The 25,296-nt window shown below is 37.9% G+C and overlaps 1 protein-coding gene across 2 annotated transcripts in view; it reads left to right on the top strand.

The window, feature by feature from the left end:
- The first annotated feature begins 5,587 nt into the window (after nt 1-5,587).
- The window catches only part of LOC121632216 (transformation/transcription domain-associated protein), an 81,438-nt gene continuing 61,729 nt past the window's right edge, over nt 5,588-25,296 (top strand). Inside the window, exons 1-30 of one of the 2 annotated variants that reach the window (XM_041973469.1) lie at nt 5,588-5,665; nt 6,237-6,399; nt 7,534-7,583; nt 7,833-7,943; nt 8,247-8,351; nt 8,609-8,692; nt 8,856-8,912; nt 9,085-9,210; nt 9,674-9,751; nt 10,033-10,121; nt 10,719-10,815; nt 11,084-11,222; nt 12,358-12,436; nt 13,027-13,261; nt 13,375-13,711; nt 13,959-14,056; nt 14,277-14,471; nt 14,613-14,804; nt 14,939-15,104; nt 15,229-15,485; nt 16,134-16,334; nt 17,436-17,587; nt 20,187-20,386; nt 21,270-21,487; nt 21,677-21,874; nt 22,101-22,361; nt 22,608-22,769; nt 22,975-23,071; nt 23,272-23,393; nt 24,880-25,050. In XM_041973469.1, coding sequence (XP_041829403.1) covers nt 6,300-6,399; nt 7,534-7,583; nt 7,833-7,943; nt 8,247-8,351; nt 8,609-8,692; nt 8,856-8,912; nt 9,085-9,210; nt 9,674-9,751; nt 10,033-10,121; nt 10,719-10,815; nt 11,084-11,222; nt 12,358-12,436; nt 13,027-13,261; nt 13,375-13,711; nt 13,959-14,056; nt 14,277-14,471; nt 14,613-14,804; nt 14,939-15,104; nt 15,229-15,485; nt 16,134-16,334; nt 17,436-17,587; nt 20,187-20,386; nt 21,270-21,487; nt 21,677-21,874; nt 22,101-22,361; nt 22,608-22,769; nt 22,975-23,071; nt 23,272-23,393; nt 24,880-25,050 — 4,377 coding nt within the window. In that variant the 5' untranslated portion in view covers nt 5,588-5,665; nt 6,237-6,299. Of the gene's footprint in view, nt 5,666-6,236; nt 6,400-7,533; nt 7,584-7,832; nt 7,944-8,246; nt 8,352-8,608; nt 8,693-8,855; nt 8,913-9,084; nt 9,211-9,673; nt 9,752-10,032; nt 10,122-10,718; nt 10,816-11,083; nt 11,223-11,626; nt 11,821-12,357; nt 12,437-13,026; nt 13,262-13,374; nt 13,712-13,958; nt 14,057-14,276; nt 14,472-14,612; nt 14,805-14,938; nt 15,105-15,228; nt 15,486-16,133; nt 16,335-17,435; nt 17,588-20,186; nt 20,387-21,269; nt 21,488-21,676; nt 21,875-22,100; nt 22,362-22,607; nt 22,770-22,974; nt 23,072-23,271; nt 23,394-24,879; nt 25,051-25,296 lie in introns of those variants that run through there. The other variant, XM_041973470.1, reaches the window with a different exon arrangement.

Below are 25,296 nucleotides of genomic sequence, written 5' to 3' on the forward strand. Positions count from 1 at the left end.
CAGATATAAAAATTCTTTGTAAGGTCCTGGCTCTACGATTGGAAAAATGTCTCCCAGTAGTTATTAATATGGATCAGAACGGATTTGTGAAAGGAAGACAAGGATTTCACAATGTGAGACGACTAGTAAACATTCTTTATGAAAATTATGAGGCTCTTGATACTGCAATTTTGGCACTAGACGCTGAAAAGGCATTCGATAGAGTCGAATGGCCCTACTTATTCGATATACTGGCTCGATTTGGATGTGGTGAAACATTTTGTAATTGGGTGAGACTTCTTTATACTGAGCCCACAGCTGAAATTCTCACGAATAAAAATATCTCTGTGGCCTTCAGGATCTCCCGCGGGACACGTCAGGGGTGCCCCTTATCACCCCTTCTTTTCACTCTGGCCGTTGAACCATTTGCTATGGCAGTTAGAAAACATGCAAACATTACAGGTATTAAGTTGGGTGACCAAGATAACCGGATAGCACTTTATGCAGATGATATTTTGCTCTTTTTAAAACAATTAGATAATTCAATCCCAACTTTATTGAACATCATTGAAAATTTTGGGTGCTTTTCTGGCTATAAAGTGAATAATTCAAAATCCTCGCTAATGCTCCTCAATGAAAGAGAACGAATTAGGTCCCTCAGCACACCACAGCCGTTTAAACCATCCGACTGTATAACCTACCTAGGAATTCATATTGTACCGGATATAAATAAGATTGCTGTGACTAACTATGACTCTACTGTTCAGTCCATTACAGAATCAATAGAGAGATGGTCAAACCTACCTATATCTACTATTGGGCGGATTAACATCGTGAAAATGAATATACTCCCTAAACTTCTCTACTTATTTCAGAGTATCCCTCTACCAATACCATCTGGTCTTTTTCCAAAACTGAAAAAAACTATTACAAACTTTATTTGGCACAATCGACGTCATAGGCTCCGTTTAACATTACTGTACTTACCCTTTGACCGAGGTGGGCTTAAGGCCCCTAATTTTCTGTGGTATTATTGGGCAGCACAGTTGCGCATGATGATGTATTACTTTTCCTCTGACCCATCTCCAGCATGGGTTCAAATAGAACTGCTCTCACTTAAAGAACTACCTTTAAGTGCATACTTGTATTCAGCACCTATCAAAAATCTTAGAAGAAGCATAAATAATCCTATTGTCCTAAACATGGTTAATATTTGGCATAAAGTACATAATGTACTAAGAGAAGAAACTTCCATATCCCGTTTTAGTCCTATTTGGGGTAATGACCATTTTAAACCTGGCATGTCTGATGCAGGATTTAGAATTTGGGCTAAGAATGGTTTAAAGAAAATTGAAGACCTTTTTTGTGATGGTGTAATGATGTCATTTGACCAGTTAAAAATTAAATTTGGTATACCTACCACACATTTTTTTAAGTACTTACAAATAAGGAGCTTTATCGCAGCTTCACAAAATGGTAAATTAACTCTGCCGGCTCTATCATTGTTAGAAAAAGCAGTTTCTGACTACCCTTACACCAATAGGCAGATCTCATATCTGTATAATATGTTTATTAAAAACTCAAATGAATCTTCTATTGGACGCCTGAATGCCTGGAAAAATGATATTGGAGAGGATATATCTTCAGATGAGTGGAAGTCTGTATGTTTGAAAACTCATACCCAGACTGTAAATACTAGATTGCAGCTATTACAAGTCAACTGGTTAATGCGCACATACATAACCCCTGTTAAATTACATTCATTTGATAATAACATCCCAGATACATGTATAAAATGTTCTGAAGTAAAAGGAACTCTTTTCCATTGCCTATGGGAATGTGAAGAGGTACAGAAGTTCTGGAAAGAGATAGTTGTTACAATTAATGCTATGTTAAATATTTCATTAAGGCCAGATCCAAAATTGTTTATCTTAGGACTTTATCCACCAGGTCAGACCATTCATAATAAAATTAAGACACTTATTACCATGTGTCTACTACACGCTAAACGCTTGATTGCAACTTTCTGGAAAAAAACAGACAGACCAAAGTTGGGACACTGGATACGAGAAATGTCTTCATGTCTGGCGATGGAAAAAATCACTTATATCTTAAAAGGAAAAACTGAGTCGTTTGATGCCATTTGGAAACCCTTTATTTTGTACATAGAGGGAACGGACCTCTCACAAGTGTTGGAGGAAAGTAGAGACCCTGGTGATACATGATTTTTCACAATACGATGTAAATTGGAGTGGTGTTTTGTTTTGTGTGTTTAATTTAATTTATTTTACACTTAATTTAATTTATTTGTGCATTCTTATTTTAATTGTCAAATTTTATCTTGCATTTCTGTAAAATGCATACATTTGTTTTGTATATATTGTATGTTGGTTTACATTTAAAACTTAATAAATATATTATTGCAAAACTCTGCCAAAGCAGCGGTCATGTAATCGGCAGTGTTGGCTTGTCTGTTAGTAACATAGCTCAAAAAACTATGGATGGATTTTGATGACATTTTCAGGAAATCTCAGAAATAAAACAAGTGATCAGATTTTGGGAATGATCTGGCTCACTGTCTGGATCTAGAAATTTTTTAAATGATTCTTTATTATGGGGAGATAGGGAAAATTTTGCCATTAGAGTTTCTAGCTAAAAATTTAGGCCCACAACATTGGCAAACATTTTTTACATTGGCTTGGTGGAGGTCTGCGCTCTCTAAGTGCTTCTAGTTAAGTTTTTTAACAACAGTAACGTGACTGGGTATAAAGAGACCATTTAAAAGAGGCAGTCTCTCAGATGTAAAGATGAGAAAAGGTTCATTAATCTGCTACAAACTGCATCTAAAAATTTGGGGAAAATTTTATTTTAAAAAATTGCAATTGTAAAATTGGAGATACTTTGAAGATCCCACAATCTGCAGTTGATAATATCATCTAATTCAGAGAAACAGAAGGAATCTCTGTGTGCAGAATGACACACAGACAGTCCTGGATATCGTTATGAGCAAAAATGTACTATTTTGTAACTCAACTAAAAAAGCTCCATGAGCAGAAGAGCCACCTAAGAAACCGCAGGTGAAACTGCAAATACCTGATAAACGATAAGAGTAACCACAAATGAGAGAAGACCTGAACATATACTGATAATTATTTGGAGTTTGTATTTACTGTGTCTTACTGATATATTATCTGAGCTAAGCAAACTGAAGTTACATGCAAGCTTGCAATACACATGACATTCAGCTGTCTGATGGTCCCTGCTCCATCTCTGCATCTGCTTGGGGGTCTTTGGCCCCAAAAAGGTTGAAGACTCCAGGGTAAGAGAGGTGGACTTGAGGCTGGAGGACGCAGGTTCAAGTCCCCAGACTGGCAACACAGGTGAACCACTATAGTCCTCTGACAAAAGCCATTAACCCCAACTGCTTGTATAGCTAGGAGGGGTTATAACTGGGAAAGAGATAATTCAAAATTTGAAATTATTTTTGGATATCCTGCAGACTAAAGAGATAAGGGACTAGCTAGCTTATTGCGAGGAGACAGTTCATAATCCTGATGTTATGAGTTTTCCTTAGAGCTCATGGCTTGATCATCTAACACATTTTTGGATGCACCATAAAACATCTGTCATTTGGCGAGGCAAAATGGAAAAGACGAGCCCCACCTGCACTTTTCCCGCATTCTTTTTTAAACTTATCCTGCACCAACATTTGCACCAGTGTGTGTGCTCTAGTGGCACTGGTCGTCTTGTGTTGCACAGCTGCTTCTTCTCTCCGTGAATCATGATGGCTGTTGGTGATCAGCCGATTGGCTTTTCTCTCTTGTTGCATTTGTTTATCGTTCAGCTGATAAGGAGGAAACTGGCGGCTTATGGTTCACACCAGCACACATTTACCCACAAGTGTTGTTTTTGGTAGGACCTTCTCGAAAACAGAAAGTTGGCTGGTGATAGCCAGGGTTTAGGCAGGCCTAGAAAAGTTCTGATTGGGGGCGGCAGCGGCACTGACCAGGAAAAGGAGGGCACAAATGAGATTTAGATTTTATAAAAAATTGAACTGATTATTACAACTACAGTGAACAGCCAATGATCTATTTTATCAACGGTTGTTTACTTTGGGTGATGCTGTTGTAGGACTTTTATCACTGCTGCACAAACACTGAAGTTGGATTTATACTCGCAGGGCATCTGTGTAAGGTCGGTTATGCCATCACCGCCGTAGGCACCACGTAGGTCCGCGAAGGCTCGATGCGCTCCTCTTCCAGACATGACGCGCACCCCTGCTACACAGAATGTTACACGGGAGTGCTCCCTTGTGATTGGTCAGTTTGGGATTACGTGTTTTCGGATTTCTGGATGTTCATGCTGAATTTGTGTGGTAACCACCATTTTTAAAAACAATACCCAATGGACCAAGTTGATGAGAGGCTGATTGAATTATTTGATCATTTCCGTCCACAAGCTCATGAAAACACTGCACCACATTGGACGCCATTGTTGTTCTACTCACTTTGAATGCTCCCATCACATTCAAAGTGAGACAATAATTTCCATGAAATGTCCTCACTTTTTTGGAATCTGGGTTTTAAAAAGACATGTGAAAAAGTATAATTAGATTCAGCAATACAACCATACATATCAAGCCACCCCACACTGAAATACACAACAAATTTTAAGCACATTAAGCAAATTGTAAAACATATTGTGTTCTACACATACATTGCACAGCAAATAACCAAATGCAAGTGAGAACAGGCAGTTTGTTTGGATTGCATAAAACTCTGCCATCTAGTGGTTAAACAACCCACATGCAACAGCACGAAGAAGTCATAACAAATATCATACCATCTCATTATAAATAAATAAATAAATAAATTAGTTAAAAAATAAAAATAAGAAATAGTATTTAGTAATATGGAAATATATATCCCTTTTCCAGAAGTGTCTCTGCTCTAGGCTGCAGATGAAAAAATTTGTTAAAGGAAATCTGCTACAATGCATATTTTAGTCAGTTGGTTGGTTAGTTAGTTCCCTTTATTAAAGACACACATGGGTCTATTTTATACATATTGGATTTTTTGTGAAAATAAACTGTTTAAACAAAATAGGGAAATTACTAGCTAGATCTTTAACCTGTAAACTATTTATAAAGGATGCCTTAAAATGCATTGCATTAAAATTATAAACTACCTCAAATTGCTTAAGTTGCTCGATGTTGTGAAAAAAATTGGGATGAGATATATCCATTTCCTATATAAACACTTTGCTTGTCACAGCACTAAAACATTATCTAGTGTTTTATTTATAAATGTATCTCCCAACTTGTGTCAGACTACTCACAACAGTGGCCCACGAGACCCACTTCCCTCCCTTTTTGAGAATACAACCCAGAGAGAAACAACACCATCAAAAACGATGGTCTTACAACCACTGATTTCACTAAGTGTGCTTCCGCTGGTACTAGGTTAAAAACCTTTTTCCCAAATAAAACATTTCTAATGCCACCGAACATCACTTGTTTTACCAGCATCATTCTAACAGTGCCAGAAAGACATTATCATTTATTTGTACTTTATAGCTCATATATGATCAGGAATACGCGGAGGTATATCGCACATCCTGGCTTGGGCGCAAGCAACAGCGCGAGCGCGGTGGTCGAGGACTGACTGTTACGAGTCGGCAGCGTACGGTAAGTGAGTACACAGGGTTCATTTAATCTTTTTTAACTTTGGTTATTTATGTGGCGTTTGCTGTAGTTTGTTATTTGTGACTTTTTTTAAACAACATTGTTATCAGAAACAATGAAATTTCCAAATACTATTTCCATCTTAAATATAGTTATACGTTGAGGGGTGCACGAGCGCTTTCTTTCTTCAGGGAAGCTAGCTTATTTTCTAGCCCTTGCAAGTGTATTCTGCAAAATTATTATGTTTAACTCGTGCTGCTCTGTTGTGCGGATAAATGTACACATAAGACCTTTCAACCATTAAACTATTTTTATTTTCTATCCTGAAAATGTTTTGAATTCTCAAATACTGTCGCAGACTACAGAATTTGAGTTAGCTTACGCTTTCAATGATGTCATCACTGTGCGACTATTATCGACATGTTTGTGAATTCAATCCTGATTTGTTTGTTTTTCCACAACTCTGATGTTCCCTTTATGTATAGTATATATAAATGTCTTTATTTAATATTAAAGTCCACGCATTGTTTCAATTTCCAGTGTCCTAAATGTCTGATCTCATTTCTTTCTGCAGCACATGAAATTAGAGTGATCCACAGATCTACAGACTGGTGCCCAGTCTGCCCTTGCTGTCACCATGGCGTTTGTACCCGCGCCCAGCCCTACTGTGGTCGACCAGACCACGCTCATGAAAAAGTACCTGCAGTTTGTGGCAGCACTCACAGATACCAACACACGTAAGTTAATAGAATTAAATTTATGTTGTGGTGTCATATGTCTGGAAGTGGTACATGGATTAAGTTCATACATTCTGTACCTTTTTAAATTTTTTTATTGTTATTTTAGAAATGAGATACACACTAGCTCTCGTTTTATTCTCTGTCATGTCCATCATCCTCTATTACTTCTGGGGTAGGAGCTGATGAGTTTGCGTTACTGCACCTGCTAAGGCCATTTGGAGCCCCATTAAATACAGACATGCAGGAGTAATTATACTTCCTTTCACATTATTTGATTGTGTTAGTCTTACCCTATACAATTTAAGTCTGAATTACAGCTAAACTTTTTTTTTAAAAGTCTGGTAGATAGGCAGAAAAAAGATTTTTCTTATTTCATGGAAGCACGATCGATAAATGAAGCAGCCCAATTACAGTTATGTGGAGCCAAGAGTTTTCTTTTCCATTTCCATCAAGTTATGTACACTTTATTTGTTTTATGTAAAAATTTTCTTTGAACTATTGGAAGAGAAATTAGAAGCAATCTTTATTAACAGGTTAATACTTGATACAACATATAAACATGTCTCTTTCCATGTTTCAAGGTTACCTCTGGTCCCAGTATTATAATGTAAATTAAACTTACACAGATCAGATGCAAAAATCAGATTTGAAAAGTTATCAGAAGTTTTATGGAGCTAGAGTATTGATAGAAGTTAATAGAAAATTAAATTAAGTTTTTCCACAAGTATCATTAGAATGGACTGTAATGGTAGCTGAGTTGTAAAATTTCAACTTAAAAAATTAAAGGATCCAATTTTCAGTCTTGTTAATTTTTAGACACTCAATTTCATTGCGGTGCAAAATTTAAACAAATTGGTGGCAAAATAAATGAGACACTTGTGCTTAGCATGGGTTGTGTGATGAGGGCGATATGCTTTAGTCCAGTCAAAGGTACGAGTGTCTGAGAGAGTGCTTGTTTATGTTAGTGTGTTTGTGTGCGTTTGTTCATGTACAGTACCTTTTGATTAACCTGGACGCTGAAAGTAAAACTGATAAGATCTGAGAGCCCCTGCTAAGCACATGGCTTTGGTCATGAAACGTTAAACCTTTAAACAATTTGATAATGGTTGCACTATGTCCTTCAAATTCCAGCTGATGAAACTAAGCTGAAGATGATGCAGGAGGTCAGCGAGAACTTTGAGGTGAGTTTGATGAATATTTTCTTTGGATGATGGAGTAGTTTAATTTTTCTTCTCACTGTGTGAATTATGTTTTCTAAGCGATTTTATGGTTTTTACACTGTAAAATTTTATTTTAACAGCATATTTTTTCCCGTGTTCATGCAGAAGCCAAGTAAAATGCTGATAAATAGTTGCACTTGACTAAAACATTTCTGTTGAATGTGCTGAGTTCCCTTATAGCATAACTTACACGGGACTTGTGTATTTCAGAATGTAACATCTTCACCTCAGTACTCTACGTTTTTGGAACACATCATTCCTCGCTTCCTTACGTTTCTTCAGGATGGGGAAGTGCAGTTTCTTCAAGAAAAACCTACACAGGTATGTGGTTAAATAAAAGTACAAGGACTTCTTTTTGCCCTGGCTAAGATTTATTTTATTAATTAGTGTATGACAACAGTTTCATGTTCTTAAGTGTTACTAACCTTCATGTCAGTGGCAGTCTCCGTTGACCACAACAACAGTGCAGCCATAACACTTGAGTAACTAAAGGATGTGTTACTACTGTCACTGAAAATTGTAAATTCAGATACCCAGGATTGAGCAAACTTGGTTAAATTATGTCAGATGATAGAAGTGTATGAAAGCCTGGAATACTTTAAAATTATAACTTGTTTTTTTCAGCAATTGAGAAAGTTAGTGCTGGAAATCATTCACCGCATCCCAGCAAATGAGCACCTTCGTCCTCACACTAAGAACATCTTGTCTGTGATGTTTCGCTTCCTAGAGGTATGGGTTATTTTTTTATTTTTTATTTTTTTTGGTTGTTCTTTTTTTGTTTTTTTATTTATACAACATTTTACATATATTGGATTTGTTCTCAGAACATAATTATGAAAAAGAAAAAGTAGGCATCATTGATGTGATGCAAATATGCATTGAATGTCAGCATTTGATATTTACAACTCCATCTTTTCTCCATCTGTGATCTCTTACCCACATCAGCTATAAAATGTTATGTTCATGTTTTCCCATCATTTTATTAGATCGAAAGTGAAGAAAATGTGTTGATTTGCCTACGCATCATAATTGAACTGCACAAGCAGTTCCGCCCTCCAATCTCTCAAGAGGTGAGCATCTACTTTGTCCAGATGAGTTGACAAAGTTTAAAAAGTAATGACATTGGTGTCTTCAACCTCACTTTTTGGCTGACTTTGTCCCTGTGTTGATGAATGTGGGTGAATCATTTAATGACCAAGTTCATAACACTGTTTTTCATCATCTTGTCCACAGATTCATCACTTTCTGGATTTTGTGAAGCAGATCTACAAAGATCTTCCAAAAGTTGTTGTGAGTACCCCAGAGCAGGTGGCTTTTCACACAGTAAAAAATAGTTGTTAAAATACTTAAAGTTTAACTTGCCATCGTCCTCTCCTCACAGCCCATTCTACCTTTTTACCTGTCTTCTTTCTTACATGTCTGAAATGAAAGTGAAAGTGTCATGTATGTTCTCTCCCTCTAGGCCAGGTACTTTGAGAATCCACAAGTGATAGCAGAAAACACTGTTCCCTCCCCAGACATGGTGGGGATGATCACTTCTGTGTTGGTTAAAACTGCACCAGAGAGGGAAGACAGTGAAACACGAACAGTAAGCTAATGATCCGTTTGTGGTATTTGTCACTTCTGCGTCGTCTTGTTTATATTGAGTTCTTCTTACAGTACTGCATGTTACCACTGGATGGTAGTAGTGCTCTGTTCTGGTTGAATAACAGGACAGGTGATGAATCTGCATGTGTTCAAATAGAAAAATACTTGGAAACATGCCATACCTTTGTCACATTAACCACAAAGTAGTGGAAGATATGTAAATGCAATTTTCTAATAAATAACAATCTGTTTAAGAGAAACTAAACATTTGATAAACAGCTTTTCATTTGAAGCCTGTTTGAAAAAAGATGCTTTGAATTTGTTGAAGGGCTTACAGTGAAACTGACACTTTTTAACCTTGGGACAGTCTTTACATAGTACTTCTTATTTACTGTGATTAGTTTTTAAGTTCACTAGTCATGTCACTTCTCATTAAGTTTCTCCTTTTTATTTCTGCCGTAAAGCACACCATCATCCCTCGGGGGTCCTTGTCTCTCAAGGTGCTGGCAGAGCTGCCCATTATAGTGGTACTCATGTATCAAGTGAGTGAAATGCTTTTGTACTTCTCTAAATATACTTCTCTTTTCTACATAAAAATATAGTTCAGATTGAGGGTATGAGGAATGAATTTACAATCTTTACAAAATGGGATTTATGCTTTTTGCTTTTAAAAAAATCTAAAACTACACAGTAAATGCAAAGGAATGACATTTAAAAATAATCACTTACATTAGTTGACAAAGAATATACTTGGCTTTCGATAAATACAAAATTAGATTTTTAATTCTTATTAATTGATATTGTTTGTTTGCTCTCTTCTCAGCTGTACAAACTGAATATTCACAATGTGGTGTCAGAGTTTGTACCCCTCATCATGAACACCATCATGCTCCAGGTGTCTCCACAGGCCAGGTAAAAATCTCTGTTCATGGTCAGGAGTTGTGTGACTGTCTCAGAGAGAAGTTTGACTATGGCTTTAAAAAATCTTTTTGATTTCAAACCCATTAAATGAGTCTGAGTTTGTTTAAAAAAAAAAAAGACTTTCTTTCTCCTCATCGTCATCCTTTTTAACTTAGTTTGTTGGTGTTGCACAGTACCTTTTTGTCTAAAACCAAAGTGAAAATTAAGTTCCATGAATAAAAATGATAAAACATTGACTTAGCAGGTGGTGAAATCTCTCAGGGTCAGAAGAGGTTGTGTCAAACAAATGAAATGAATGAGATGGAGTTAATTTGGGGGGCTGAGCAGGTATAAAGAGCTATACTTTTATATCCAGTAATAGCTGTGTCATAAATTGACTGGTCACCCATGTAAAATTGACCCTTGATTGGGACCGCTCTAATTGCCAGCATTGCAGGTGAATGAAATGAAATGAAATGAAAAATACTTTATTAATCCCAAAGGGAAATTCAATTGTACAGTTAATAATAATAATAATAATAATAAAAAACACTGATCGTCTTTCTGGGGACTTATGTTTGTTTTGTGTGTAAATTGTGTCCTTTACAGGCAACACAAACTTTATAACAAGGAGCTTTATGCAGACTTCATTGCTGCCCAAATCAAGACACTATCATTTCTGGCTTACATCATCCGAATCTACCAGGTACATCTGTTTGATGCTGTCAGCGCATATGTTTGAGTCATTTTGTCTTGCAGAGAAATGGCTGCCATTGATAACAATTTCATGTACATTATTGTGTGCTGTAGTAAACTGAACACACATATTTTAGATTTTCATTCGATAATTTTTTATCGTGTGGCAATAGGGATGAAGCGGTGTAATAGCCAATCATTTTCACATTTACTTAAGAGTAATTAAAAAAAAAATATTTCTTGATCATAATTTTTTGTGTATTTCTCCACCTTGTCAGGACCTAGTAGGGAAGTACTCTCAGCAGATGGTGAAGGGCATGCTGCAGCTGCTGTCCAACTGCCCACCTGAGACTGCTCACCTCCGCAAGGAGCTGCTCATTGCAGCAAAGCACATTCTCACAACTGACCTACGCAGCCGTATGTATACGCTCAAACATATGTGCATGTAAGTTAATGTGACACAGGATAATTAGAAAGCTGGTTAAGTTTTCTTGTACACTGCTTTATATTTTTCACAAAAACTGTAATGTTTGTTTCATATAATTGAATTCTGAAGAAACTTGTTTAATTTACTATTATAGGCCATAATATCAGGCTGGGTTCTTGCCGAGTCATGCTAGACATTTCACATTTTACACTTGTGAAATAACTATTTTATTAGCTGTCAAACTGTGGCTGTGGAAATTTACTGTCATTTTGTGACTTGAAAGGTGGGGTTAAAGGAAATGGATTAAGTTATTTCAGCTTATGTGACTCAAACCCTTCTCAGGGATTCTGCTTACTTTATTATTATTATTTTTCTTTTATAAAGGATTTGACTTTGTAGTTGCAGGAAGCTGATGATACTCTCCGCAGCTGGGTGATTGGCTCTCTCTAGTGCTTGTCAAACAAGAAGCTGTGGTTATTCTGATATTGTTATAAGCTCTCTTAAAAACACAAAAAAAAGTACACATGTGAAGTTGATGAAATACAAAAGAAGCATCTGGACCGTCTATAGCATGCACAAGGTGGCTCAGTGAGTTGGCTGATTAAACAAAATCTAACTAACAAACTGCATTAAAACCTCACATCGAAAGTGATTTGGCTTCTGTCAAGTTGAAGAAATATTAACAAACATGGCGAAACGATAAAGTGGGTTAGGAAGGATGAAAAATACCTTCTATAAGAGGACCATCAAGTGAATGACGTCAAAGCTGCTTCCCAGCTTGAAAAGAGTGAAATATGTTGACAAATGTAAAGTTCTAGTTAATTTACCCGATTTTTAAACAAATATATTAATCATCCTTTACGAGTGAAAGTGACATGGTGAGAAAAAAAAGAGTCCTATACACACACACACATATAAATCATTAGGATGTACTGATTATCATTTTACAATGTAATTGCAGTCCTCTGAATTGTAATCAGTTTTAGGTACTTTGATATTCTCACAAATATTGAATTCAGACTTTTTCCACCAACTTCCCTACATTTTTCCTAACATCCAACAACCTCCATTTTCTTTCCACACCAAACATATTGGAGTCACACCATGTTCTTGTCTGTGTTTCAGAGTTTATCCCTTGTATGGACAAACTTTTTGATGAATCCATCTTGATTGGCTCTGGTTACACTGCTCGAGAGACTCTTAGGTAAGTTCTCTATATTTGTTTGCACAATCATTGTAAATCTGTGGTGTCAGCACAGGGCTCACTCTCATGGGTGATTTCTCAACCAGGTGCATAATGTGTTAAGTGTCCTGTCATATTAATTAGGAGCATCTCACTATTGTAGAAATTCTCAGGGAAGATGACTGCAGCACTGCAGCGCAGATCACACATTCAAGTTGTCATGTACACTTGCATCTCCAGAGGGCAGACTGCCTACACGTCCTCCCTACATGTTCATTTTCAAAACCTATTTGACCCCCTCCCAGATGCCAAAGTAGCTCACCTCATCAACAAAATAGCTGTCATTTCACATTAGTAATTCATAGGCAACAATGTGTTTTGAAGAGATCTGGCAGGACTATCAGAATCACTCATTAGCACACCTTCTTTCTCCCTTTTTCCCTCATCCCACAAATTTAAAACTTCAGCTTCCTTGATTGCAACTTTCTCTGTCTTTAAAAATTGTCGCTTCCCCAGAGCTCAGCTTTTCATTTCCCATTATTATTTAGTAATAATATATAATTATAATTCTGCTCCAAATTTTCCACTTACATGTCTGCTTTTCTCTCCAGACCCTTGGCTTACAGCACACTAGCAGACCTGGTGCACCATGTTCGTCAGAACTTGCCTCTGACTGATTTATCTCTAGCCGTGCAGCTCTTTGCAAAGAACATTGATGATGAGTCACTTCCCAGCAACATCCAGACCATGTCCTGCAAGCTGCTTCTCAACCTGGTGGACTGTATCCGCTCAAAATCAGAGCAGGAAAACGGCAATGGACGAGACATATTGATGAGGATGCTGGAGGTAATTAACACCTTCTGAGATCAAAAACATTTTTACACAGATATGGATGAATAAATGTTGAGTTTTTTCCCCCTTTGATTTCTTTTTTCTTTAATTTTTTTAATTTAAAACAGGTGTTTGTGTTGAAGTTTCACACCATTGCCCGCTACCAACTTGTATCCATTTTCAAGAAATGCAAACCTCAGTCTGAGTTGGGTGTGGTTGATTCAACGGCGTTACCTGGGGTACCAGCTACACCCACACCTTCAACCACTCCTGCCATTCCACTACCAGCTCCTCCGACACCTGTTGCTGCTGCACCTCCTCCACCAGCAACACCTTTTGACAGACCTGGAGAGAAAGAAGACAAACAGACATTTCAAGTGTCAGACTGTCGCAGTTTAGTCAAGACGTTGGTATGTGGAGTGAAGACGATTACTTGGGGCATTACCTCTTGCAAGGCTCCTGGAGGTAAGCTAAACACCTGAAATTTGTGTTCCTTGTGTGGTGCATAAGGGAAAGTTCTTGATTATTGAAATCATGCAAAACATTTTTAGATTATTAGGCAATTAAATGAAAAAATAATAGAATATTAACAGTGTATAAATTTGTATCTACCAGTGATTTTGAAGAGGCAAATTGTGAAAATCCTATTACATTGTTGATTATTTTTCAAATTGCACTGCTTAATTTTCTGTCTTTTTGGTTTGTTTTGCAGAGGCCCAATTTATTCCTAACAAGCAGCTCCAGCCAAAGGAGACTCAAATCTACATTAAACTTGTCAAGTATGCCATGCAGGCCTTGGACATCTACCAGGTACAACCTGACAACAAACAGAATTTAACATTTGGGATCTTTGAACATAGCTTTGCTTTTAAATTGTGCTTTTTTTTTTTAACTCATGTCATCTTTCATGCAGAATTAAGGAACTACCTTGTTAAAGATAAAAATAAAACATAGTTTGCATAAGATTGGTTAAATGAGCAAATATGAATAAGAAGTCCAGGATATTATTTCTGTTGTCTCAACTGAACAGGTGCAGGTTGCCAATAATCAGCAAACGTACATCAGAGTGGCCAACTGCCAGACTGTTCGCATGAAGGAGGAAAAAGAGGTTCTGGAGCACTTTGCTGGAGTCTTTACCATGATGAACCCCCTCACATTCAAAGAGATTTTTCAGACCACTGTGCCATACATGGTGGAAAGGATTTCCAAGAACTATGCATTGCAGGTATGTGATGTCTCGCACATGAAGAAGAAATGTGTCAGTTTTGCATATAAGATTATATTGCTTTTTTTTTTTTTTGTAAATAATAGTTCATATAGGCTTTCAGTGCTTATTCACTTATTCCATTTCTTCTTTGTTTTGTAGATTGTGGCAAATTCCTTCCTGGCCAACCTCTCAACATCTGCTCTATTTGCAACCATCCTAGTCGAATATCTTCTTGAACGGCTGCCAGAGATGGGCTCCAATGTTGAGCTCTCAAACCTCTACCTCAAGCTTTTTAAGCTAGTCTTTGGCTCAGTATCATTATTCGCTGCTGAGAATGAGCAGATGCTCAAGGTAATGCAGTGTTCATTGTGTATCAGTGGCACAGAAAATGAGTCTCTTTAAAAAAATCATATTTAAAAATGTTTTAATTAATTTATTTATTTATTTTTATAATTTTGATGCCAAGTTTGTCCCCCTTTCCTCAGCCGCATCTCCACAAAATAGTGAACAGCTCTATGGAGCTGGCCCAATCTGCTAAGGAACCCTACAACTATTTCCTGCTTCTCCGTGCTCTCTTCCGCTCAATTGGAGGAGGAAGCCATGATCTCCTTTACCAGGAGTTCCTACCCCTCCTACCCAACCTGCTGCAAGGTAAAACCTCACATACCATAACGTTTGAGTTGAATATTACTCATATTTGACAAGTGTGGAAAAAGTAAATGTCAACATTTTTCTGTTCTTTAAATTTCCAATCTCCCTTTTGTTATTCCATTAGGTCTGAACATGTTGCAGAGTGGTCTTCACAAGCAGCACATGAAGGACCTATTTGTGGAATTGTGTCTGACAGTGCCAGTGCGTCTGAGCTCCTTGCTGCCTTACTTACCCATGCTAATGGATCCACTGGTGTCTGCGCTCAATGGTTCTCAGACTCTAGTCAGCCAGGGCCTTCGAACTCTGGAGCTGTGTGTGGACAACCTACAACCTGACTTCCTCTATGACCATATCCAGCCTGTTAGGGCTGAGCTCATGCAGGTGGGGGATTTCTTGAAACATAATGATCATTTAATAAAACGATTACTGCAGTTTCCTCTTTGCTTAAGAAAAAAAAAAGCCTCTTCAGATTCAGGTAATACAGGGTTGTTCAAAGTCGGTCCTTGAGGGCTGCTGTCCTGCAACTTTTCAATGTTTCCCTGCTCCAATGCACCTGACTCAAAACAGTCAACAGCATATGAAGTTCTGTACAATGACTCATTAAGTTGAGTCAGGTGTATCCGAGCAGGGACACATCAGAAATCTGCAGGATTGTGGCCTTCGTGGACCGAAGATGGACACATGCAGTCAGTATCGGTTAGTATATCTGCCCTCAAATAGTAAACACGGGGTACTTCGTGAGTCACCAAACTAGGCTAACTGGCCAGCCCCCATATCACAACACTGCTGGACTGCATAGGGCTATTTTCTCACACAAACAAATCTATAACATTGTTGTATAATTGCAGCTCAGTCAATATATTACGATTGACCAGCCAGGCCACACAGTTTTTTTTTTTTAATTGAAATCCGGCCTTTAATAATCTCAGCTTGACAGTAGCAAGTTGTTGGTGCTGTTTTTCTTTTACACTCTTATTTATTCTGACATTATAACTCTAACTCTTTTCTTCTTTGCACGCTGTGTTCCAGGCCTTATGGCGCACGCTCCGTAACCCAGCTGAAAGCATCTCTCATGTAGCCTACCGGGTGCTGGGAAAGTTTGGAGGCAGCAACAGAAAGATGTTGAAAGAGTCTCAAAGACTACATTATGTGGTGACTGAGGTCCAGGGGCCTAGCATCAAAGTTGAATTCACTGACTGCAAAGCATCCATACAGCTACCCATGGAGAAGGTAAGATAATTGAGAGATATGACGCCCTGTACTTTGTCCAGTTGGTTTAAAGGAAAGTTTTGGAGTGATTTCTCAAATGCTGTCTGAAACTAGTTAGAAGGCCCTTTTTCCTGCTTTGCTGTTGTATTTTGACTATAGAAAGAAAGAATTAAACCTAAAAGGGCTTGATATTCCTCATTATTGTTCTCTACAGAGAGCAATATATCTTTGTCACAGGTTTGTGTGTGTATGAGACAAAGTGAGTGAAGAGATGTGTGTGTCCTCCAGGTAATTAAATTCATCTCTTGTTTCTCCTCTTCATCCCCACTCAGTAATCATCAATCTAGTGTGGGCCACCATGACGGCATTATTTACTCTCACTAATGGCTGCTGCCTCTTCTTGGCTATCAGTCTGTGTGTTTGCCGTCATTGTGGGCGTAAGCAACACACATCCAAAGCCTCACATGTTGCTAAAGGAATGAGTCTTAAGGAGGCATGTACCTTAAGAGTGGAAAAACATTTGTTTTAATTGCACTCCTTTGAATTTCATACATTTCTTTTGCCTTTCAAGTTTTTATTTTCTCACCTGTATAACCCCATATTGTATTTTTCTGTCATAACTTCTTACTCTTAAAAGGATAAAAACTCAAGGATCAAGCTATATTTTAAATGGAGTCTGCTTTCAAAATATTTTTATGTTACACAAAGTTTAAATATTAGTGTTATGGTGTTTGTCGGTGTCCAGCCCTGACAGAAATATCCTGGTAAACTGAAAGGTCTAGAATTCAATTATGCCATGTCCTCATCTTCTATCATCCTTCCTTAATTCAGGGATTTTTCTTCATCCTTCCTCTCTGTTCTGAGTGGCATTAATTAGTTCATTTTCTCCCTTTTAAGTGCCTGGCTGCTGTGGCTTGACAGCCCATAATGTAGAAATGATAATGACCTTTGCACTGCCAGATGGTGCTCTGTTCCTTCTTGCAGTGAATCACATATAGAGAATATACAGTTTATTGCTCAGATTAATAATTAAGCGATGTTGGCATGTTGCCTCAGACGCTTGATATTTTAGACTGAAATAGTAAAGATGTAGTAAATTTTGCATGCTCTGTTTCTCCTAAGGCAATAGAAACCGCTCTTGACTGCCTGAAGAGTGCCAACACAGAACCGTACTACAGACGCCAGGCCTGGGAGGTCATTAAATGTTTCCTGGTTGCCATGACAAGTTTGGATGACAATAAACATGCTCTGTACCAGCTTCTGTCTCATCCCAAGTGAGTGCATCCTGATTTTGATTTATTAGTGTATGGTTCCAAATTGTGGTTATTATTGGCACCTAATTATTATTTAATTTTAGCACTTGGTATGCTATGGCTTGGTGTTATTATAATGGGTATTATGTTTTCCAGTGCTGCCAATGTAGCTTTGATATGGGTAGTTTATTTTACTGACCGCCACAGCAACTTCTGAAATGTTGTCTTGATGCATAAATAAGAGCATTGAAGGCTGTGGAAAAAAGCTATATGTTAGTGTTGTAGAAAAAAATTACCAAGAGTCTGGAATGAGTAAAAGTATATAAGGTTTATTTACAGGAGATGTATAGAATAAAGAATTACTTGCAAGTAATGAGAGTGGTCGTCCCGACTCGCATGGAGTCAGGAGAGACTCTGAGGATTCATCAGAGAGAAACTGTTTTATTCAGCTGGTCCCCAGCTGAAGGTCAAACAGCAAAATAATAAATGAGGAATAGAAGACTTAGTGGCGCCTCTTTCTTCCAGTTTTCAGACAAAGCCCACATAAAACAACAAGCTGATATCCCAAACAACTATTGCTATCTAGCAGGTAGCCAGTCTCAACTCTGCCATATCAGAGTTCTGGGAAGAAAGTGGTCAGTCTGACCTCACACACGCATACACAATGAAAACTGTAACTTCAGTATTCTGTAGAACGAGAACACACAATATAAAAATGTAAAAGTGAATGGATTAACAATAATAAATTAATAAAGAAAACTGAATACACATGTGATTATTATATGAGTATATATGAGTGATTACCATATGCAGCTGAATTTCTTTCACAGTTAGATTCTCAGCAGGAGGTCAGAAACATGGACAAAATACTGAAGCGTTTTTGGAGCTCTATATTCCACAGCTAATAAGATCACTTTTCTCAGAGACAATGCATTAAATGGTGTGCTGGGAGTTTGCTAACCCTGAATTTCAGGTGACTGCTCTACTTACTGAACATTAAAAGGCATATTATTGTATTTTAGAGGTTTAGAGGACATTGTCACATACTGGATAATATGCTGTGCATGTTATTTTAGATATGTCATTGTGACAATTTCTTATCCAGTCAGTTATATGCAGTGTTTTTCCATCACATTTAACATTGATTCAGTTTGCTTGGAGTAATGACTGAAGTACTACCAGTAATAAGTGCAAGTAATAGTTATGTGGCACTACCTACAATGTGAAATAATAATAATAATAACAATAAAAAAAAAAAAAACGAAAGTGGTACATACCTGGTTTATGGTATATTTAAAAAAAGGCACAAAAGTACAACAATAATTATTGCATTATTGATTGAAAAAGGTGATCCATATGCTCTACATTTTCCAAAAGTAAGGCACACCTTAGCAAAGCATTTCCTTTCTAACTAATTTTTTTTCACAGTAGCATTTGTCCGTGTCCACTAATTACTCAACCTTTTCCATCTTCCCCTTCCAATCACACCAAGCCTGTATACATCCCCATTACCCCCAGCTGTCTCGCTACCTGCAGACACGCTCTACTTTCTTCATTTTATGCCATGTCTTTACCACACATTGTGATATTAACTACCTCTCAAGAGCGGGGGTTGCTAATTATGCATTCGCAGGCCACCCAACCCCCATCAGGCTTCACTGCAAGGCACAAACAGACAAACAGGAATATATATATATATTTTTTTCATTGAGTGGGTTTGTCACATTACCATCATTGATCTCCAGACAGGGGCTAATTGACTTTCCTCTGTCTGTTTATGCTACACTGTGCCCTTACACTCTCCTGTTATTATGCACCATCACACATGCACACAAATACATTTCTGGGCACATAGGAATAATGAGGTGTGTCAGTTAAGATCTTGGGGGCTGTGTAGCTGCCACATTCTCAGACGTCTTCATTTACAGTATTCTTTCTCCAATGAAAGATATTTTTTCTTCTTTTCTCCTTCGGCCTCTGTTCATCATCTTTAAGCATCTTTGACCTCAAAATTTTGTCACATATGAAACTTATAAAAAACACAAAACATATAAAAAGAAATGAATGCAAAGAGGTGTTTATTAAATGGTAGAGTCATGTTGGAATAGCGTGCCCCTGAATGAGGAGGTTGGCAATTGATATGATGGTTTGCCGACTATGCAACCTACCACATTCTCAACCCAGCACACCCCCTCTTAGCAACCTCTTCGCCACCATTTCTTCTCTTTTTCTCCAAAGAGCAGTTTTTTAAATGGCACTAATAAAATGACGCGATCCATCAGGTCTGCCCCTGCTGTGTGGCATTATAAAACACAAGCTCAAGCATGGAGAAAACAGCTGCTCAATCACACCGTGGCCCACTTGCCTTCAGCTGCTGTAAATAATAAAAAAAATACTGATGAGAGGAAAAAAGAATGCAGAGAAATGAAAATGCAGATGAAACTTGACAGAAACAAAAGATGTAAAAACAAAAACTAAAGCAATGTACATGTGGTTTATGAGAAAATAAAGTATTCTATAAGTGCACAACAAGTTCTTTTTTGGCTTCTAGAAAATGTGAATACTAAAGCTGCATGTTCTTATTGATATGTGATCACCTTGTTCATTGTGGTTTCTTTAGCTTTACTGAAAAGTGGATTCCCAATGTCATCATCTCACATCGCTACAAGGCACAAGACACACCGGCCCGCAGAACCTTTGAACAGGCCCTAACTGGGGCGTTCATGTCTGCTGTCATAAAGGACCTGAGGCCCAGCGCGCTGCCCTTTGTAGCCAGTCTGATTCGCCACTATACAATGGTCGCTGTGGCTCAGCAGTGTGGTGAGAAATTAATGTCCTCTTTATAGTTCTTTTTTTCCTCATGTTCCAAGGTAGACTTTCATTTTGTATTAGACTCATTTAATTTTTAATGAGCTAGTTTACATGATCATCAAAATTAGATATCTGGGAGTAATCAGATAATTGTAATCTGATGTGTTTACGTGCAGTTTAGATCTAGGATATTCTAAAATATGTGTTTACGTGCAGTGCATTTACCAGTCTATTATCAGATTTATTTCGGCCGACTTATGTACGTGATGACATCACTTCCTGTTATTTTTAAAACATTTATTTTTTTGTTGAACATGGCGCCGCCAACTGTCTTACCGTTAGGCTACATTCAGGCTGCTGGACATAATGCTTAACTCTGATATTTTTGTGAAATCCAATGTTTTTTGAGAGTCCGTTCACATTTCCAATTAAATGCGACTTGTATGTGATCTCTTGTATGAACCTTATGCGCACCAAAAGTGTTCCGCATGCGTAGAAGACACGATGACGTGACAGTGAGCGGGCGTGTGACGTCTGTTTGCGGAAGTTGTTGCAGTTTTAAAGTTATTGTCCAACCAAAGCCAGCACATTTTCAATGGCATTGTTTTAAGGAGTTGATTACAAAAGAGGAGAGCCAGATTTGTGGCCATGGCATTTTGTGGAGCAGTGGCAGCAACGTCTATACAGAGAAACGTGTGGGTACGCAGTCACAGCCAGGAGTGGTGGGAGAGTGATGTGAGCGCTTTTACACATAAGGAGTTTATAAACAATTTTCATATGACGAGCAGAACCTTTATGTACATTTGTGAGCGCCTCTCTGAAACACTGAAATTGAAATGAATCTGTTTGATATATATAACATGATTCTTTTTGTCCTCCTATGTCATTTAAGGCCCTTTCCTGCTGCCATCCTATCAGCTTGGTAGTCAACCAAGCACAGCCATGTTCCACAGTGAAGAGAACGGATCAAAGGGCATGGATCCACTGGTCCTCATTGATGCCATAGCTATCTGCATGGCCTACGAGGAGAAGGAGCTTTGTAAGATTGGAGAAGTGGCTTTGGCTGTCATTTTTGACGTGGCCAGCATCATCCTTGGCTCCAAAGAGAGGGTAACTCACAGGGAGGAGGGCAAAAAGTATTATTTACATTTACCTTAAACCTGAACATCAACACAGCTTGATCAAATTCAATTATTCATTATCTTCTCATTTTAAATTGATCTTATTGCATCTGTGCTTTTATTTGTCCAGTATATTCATGGGAAACACACTCAGTCATCTGTGCTTATGCATCCCCAGGCTTGCCAGCTGCCCCTGTTCTCCTACATAGTTGAGCGTCTGTGTGCGTGCTGCTACGAGCAGGCGTGGTACGCCAAGCTTGGTGGTGTGGTGTCCATTAAATTTCTGATGGAGAGACTGCCCCTGATCTGGGTGCTACAGAATCAGCTTACTTTTCTTAAAGCTTTGCTTTTTGTCATGATGGACCTCACAGGAGAGGTGAGAGTGCACAAACTGACACATGAATCTTTTAAAAATAAGTAATATTGCCATACATTTTATTTAGTTATTACCTTCACTTCTAGTTATTACCTGTTTTTGTCAATCCTCTAAGCAAATGTAGTGGAACAACTTAGAATTTTCTTGTGTTCTCAGGTTCTCAGATCAGTGTTTGTCTACTGTAAGGGCACCGCATGTATGAGCTTATTGAATTTTTTTCACACAGGTGTCAAATGGGGCAGTGGCCATGGCAAAGACTACCTTAGAGCAGTTGCTGGTGCGCTGTGCCACCCCACTGAAAGATGAAGAAAAGACTGAAGAGCTGCTGGCTGCTCAGGACAAATCTTTTCACATGGTTACCCATGACTTAGTCCGAGAAGTCACCTCCCCTAACTCCACCGTCAGAAAGCAGGCTATGCACTCCCTGCAGGTGCTTGCCCAAGTCACCGGCAAGAGTGTTACGGTCATAATGGAGCCACACAAAGAGGTGAAACCAAAGACGTCTAAGATTTTCACAATTTTGTATACAATTCTGTCATATCTATTTTAAGCAGAAAGTAATATATTGGTCCAGACATTGATCAATAATATTTCATTATAACATTTATGTTTTTGTCATTATAATATATTTGCTCTAGTTAGCATGAACTCTTTACCAGTGCACTGCCAAACACAATGTTTTAATGTAATAAGAGTTCCTGAAGCCCTCTGTTGATGCTTTTTTATTATTAAGGTTTTGCAAGATATGGTTCCTCCCAAGAAACACCTGCTGCGCCATCAGCCTGCCAATGCGCAAATTGGCCTAATGGAGGGGAACACCTTCTGCACCACCCTGCAGCCCCGTCTCTTCACAATGGACCTCAATGTCATGGAGCATAAGGTCTTCTACACAGAGGTATGCAATGCAGGACATGTTTTAAAATGATAATCTTTAAATAGATTAGTGTGCTCTTTTGTAATGGCACAGTAAATCATTTTCATTTTCACCATGAACAGTTTTCATGGTGCATAAGCTTAGAATCTTCCTTAATGAGTCATTCACATTTGACTTTTGTGTTATTTTAATTCACTTTTGCTCATTTGTCTTTCTCTCTGTCAAGCTGTTAAACCTATGTGAGGCAGAAGATGCTGCTCTAAAGAAGCTCCCTTGTTACAAGAGCCTTCCTTCTCTGGTCCCTCTGCGGATTGCTGCCCTCAGTAAGTAGGCGTAGCTGTGATGAGTTTTTTTTGCAAAGTTAAAACATGCAAGAGACGCTTACTCAATCACTAGACATATTAATACTAAAACTAATGTGTTAGTAGAAGTTATGTGGATTATTACTTCAGTCTGTGAGCTTTATTTTATTTTTGCATGAACAGAGTGAAAGTGTTGAATTTCAATATTCCTTTCTGACTAGATGCTTTGGCAGCCTGTAACTACCTTCCACAGTCCAGGGAGAAGATCATTGCTGCTTTGTTCAAAGCACTCAACTCCACCAACAATGAATTGCAAGAAGCAGGCGAGGCATGCATGAGAAAGGTCAGTGCATCCTTTTGTTCTTGCTTTTTAATAAGACATTTTATCATGGCAGTAATTCATTCATGTTACACTTGGAATTGTTTTAGTCTCGTAAAATAGTCAGCTTTAGGAAATATGAGATTTTTTCTGTTCAGTAAAGAGTAGATATTTCTAAAATTTGATTAATCCCCTTTGGAAAAACTCATCTTACAATTAGAGATTTTTATTAAATTTTGATATCCCAGTGCTGTAGGTTTGTCTTGAGAAGGGCTGTATTTTTAAATGTAACTGTATATAATGCAAATATAATCTTTACCAAATTTATGTTTGTTACTTTGAGAAAACATTTTTGTTGTTGCTCTTTTGACATTCTTGTTCTTAAATTGATTCCAGTTTGACTTCAGTCACTTAGAAAGCTCATTCCTATGTTAGATCACTTCATCTAACTGTAACTTTTGAGCCAATATACAGCCATAGATCTACAGACTGTTGTAAATATGAATTGGTCTGTAGCCTTAAGGTGTGAAATGATGTACACTAGATATTTGGTTGCACCTTTTAAATCTTTCCAGAATGACTTTTTCTTTCCTCTGTGAATTGGCCTCCTGCTTCTTCACCCTTAAGCGTGCAGCTTTTTAATTTTTCTAGGCACAAGTACAGTTTTTCATTATCTTGTTTTCAGTTCTTTGTTATTTGCCATTTTCAATCATCTGTGTTAGTCCTCCCCTCTTACCATTTTCCCTCCCACTTATCTTCATATGAACCTTTCTCAGCTTTATCTCACTCTCCCTGAATGAACTCTCTTTCTATTCATCAAAGTATCCATATAATCTTAGATCCTATCCATCTGCTCCAAGCTTGGTCCTTATTTTTTTTTCTTTTTTCCCCCAATCACTGTCACTCCTCTTCACTATCCTGTAATATTTCTTTCCTCTATCTTTCTTTCCATTTTCTGTTCTCTCTATTCTTTCATCTCTGCCCTGCTAGCACTAATGAGCGTTGCCATGGTTAGATCGATACAGGATGGAGTGTTTGTTCTCAGCGCTGAGAGGAAAATGAATGTGGCTGCCATGCATCATTCCCCCCTGTCTGTGTGAGGGTGTGCGTCATCACTGTTTGGTTGGCCTGTGTGTTTGTTTCACCACTCACCATGTCCTGATTTGAATGGCTATAGTTATAGAATAAAGACACAAGGGGCAATAAGCAGCTCACTGAGTGGATAGCATGTTAAAAAAAAGTTAAAGAAATTAAAGTAATTTTACTCTACACATAAAAAAAAAAAAAAAAAAAAGATCTGATATTTGCAAGTTAAACACATATTGAAATGTCAGATTTGATTACATCAAAGCATATAACTACATCTCAGATTTCTCCAAGACACTTAAACTTGGTAAATAAAGTTTAATTTGATCAACTATACATTTTGTTACCACATTATTTATTTTGGGAACTATTTTAAGTTGACATAAGCATTTCTCAGTTGTAATGTAAATGTGTTTTCTTGCAGTTCCTAGAGGGTGCCACTATTGAGGTGGACCAGATTCACACTCATATGCGGCCGTTGTTGATGATGCTAGGCGACTACCGCAGCCTGACACTTAACGTTGTGAACCGCTTGACCTCCGTCACTCGTCTTTTCCCCAACTCCTTCAACGACAAATTCTGCGATCAGATGATGGTGAGAAGCTTGGACATCCACTGTTGGGCACTAATGACTTTTTTCATTTAACACCATTTATCGCAGCACCAGCATGGCAGACTTGCCATTTAACTAGCTGTTTAGTGGTAGGGCCTTGCATGTAACATTTCATTTGCTCATTTTTTTAAATATTCAATCATTTTGCTTTTTAAACTCTAGATAAAACAGGAAATAAAGCTGTCATCACTTATAATGATTGATAATTGAGCAAAGTTTTGTCGCTAG

This window comes from Melanotaenia boesemani, chromosome 21, assembly GCF_017639745.1.
Source record: "Melanotaenia boesemani isolate fMelBoe1 chromosome 21, fMelBoe1.pri, whole genome shotgun sequence".
Lineage (NCBI taxonomy): Eukaryota > Metazoa > Chordata > Actinopteri > Atheriniformes > Melanotaeniidae > Melanotaenia > Melanotaenia boesemani.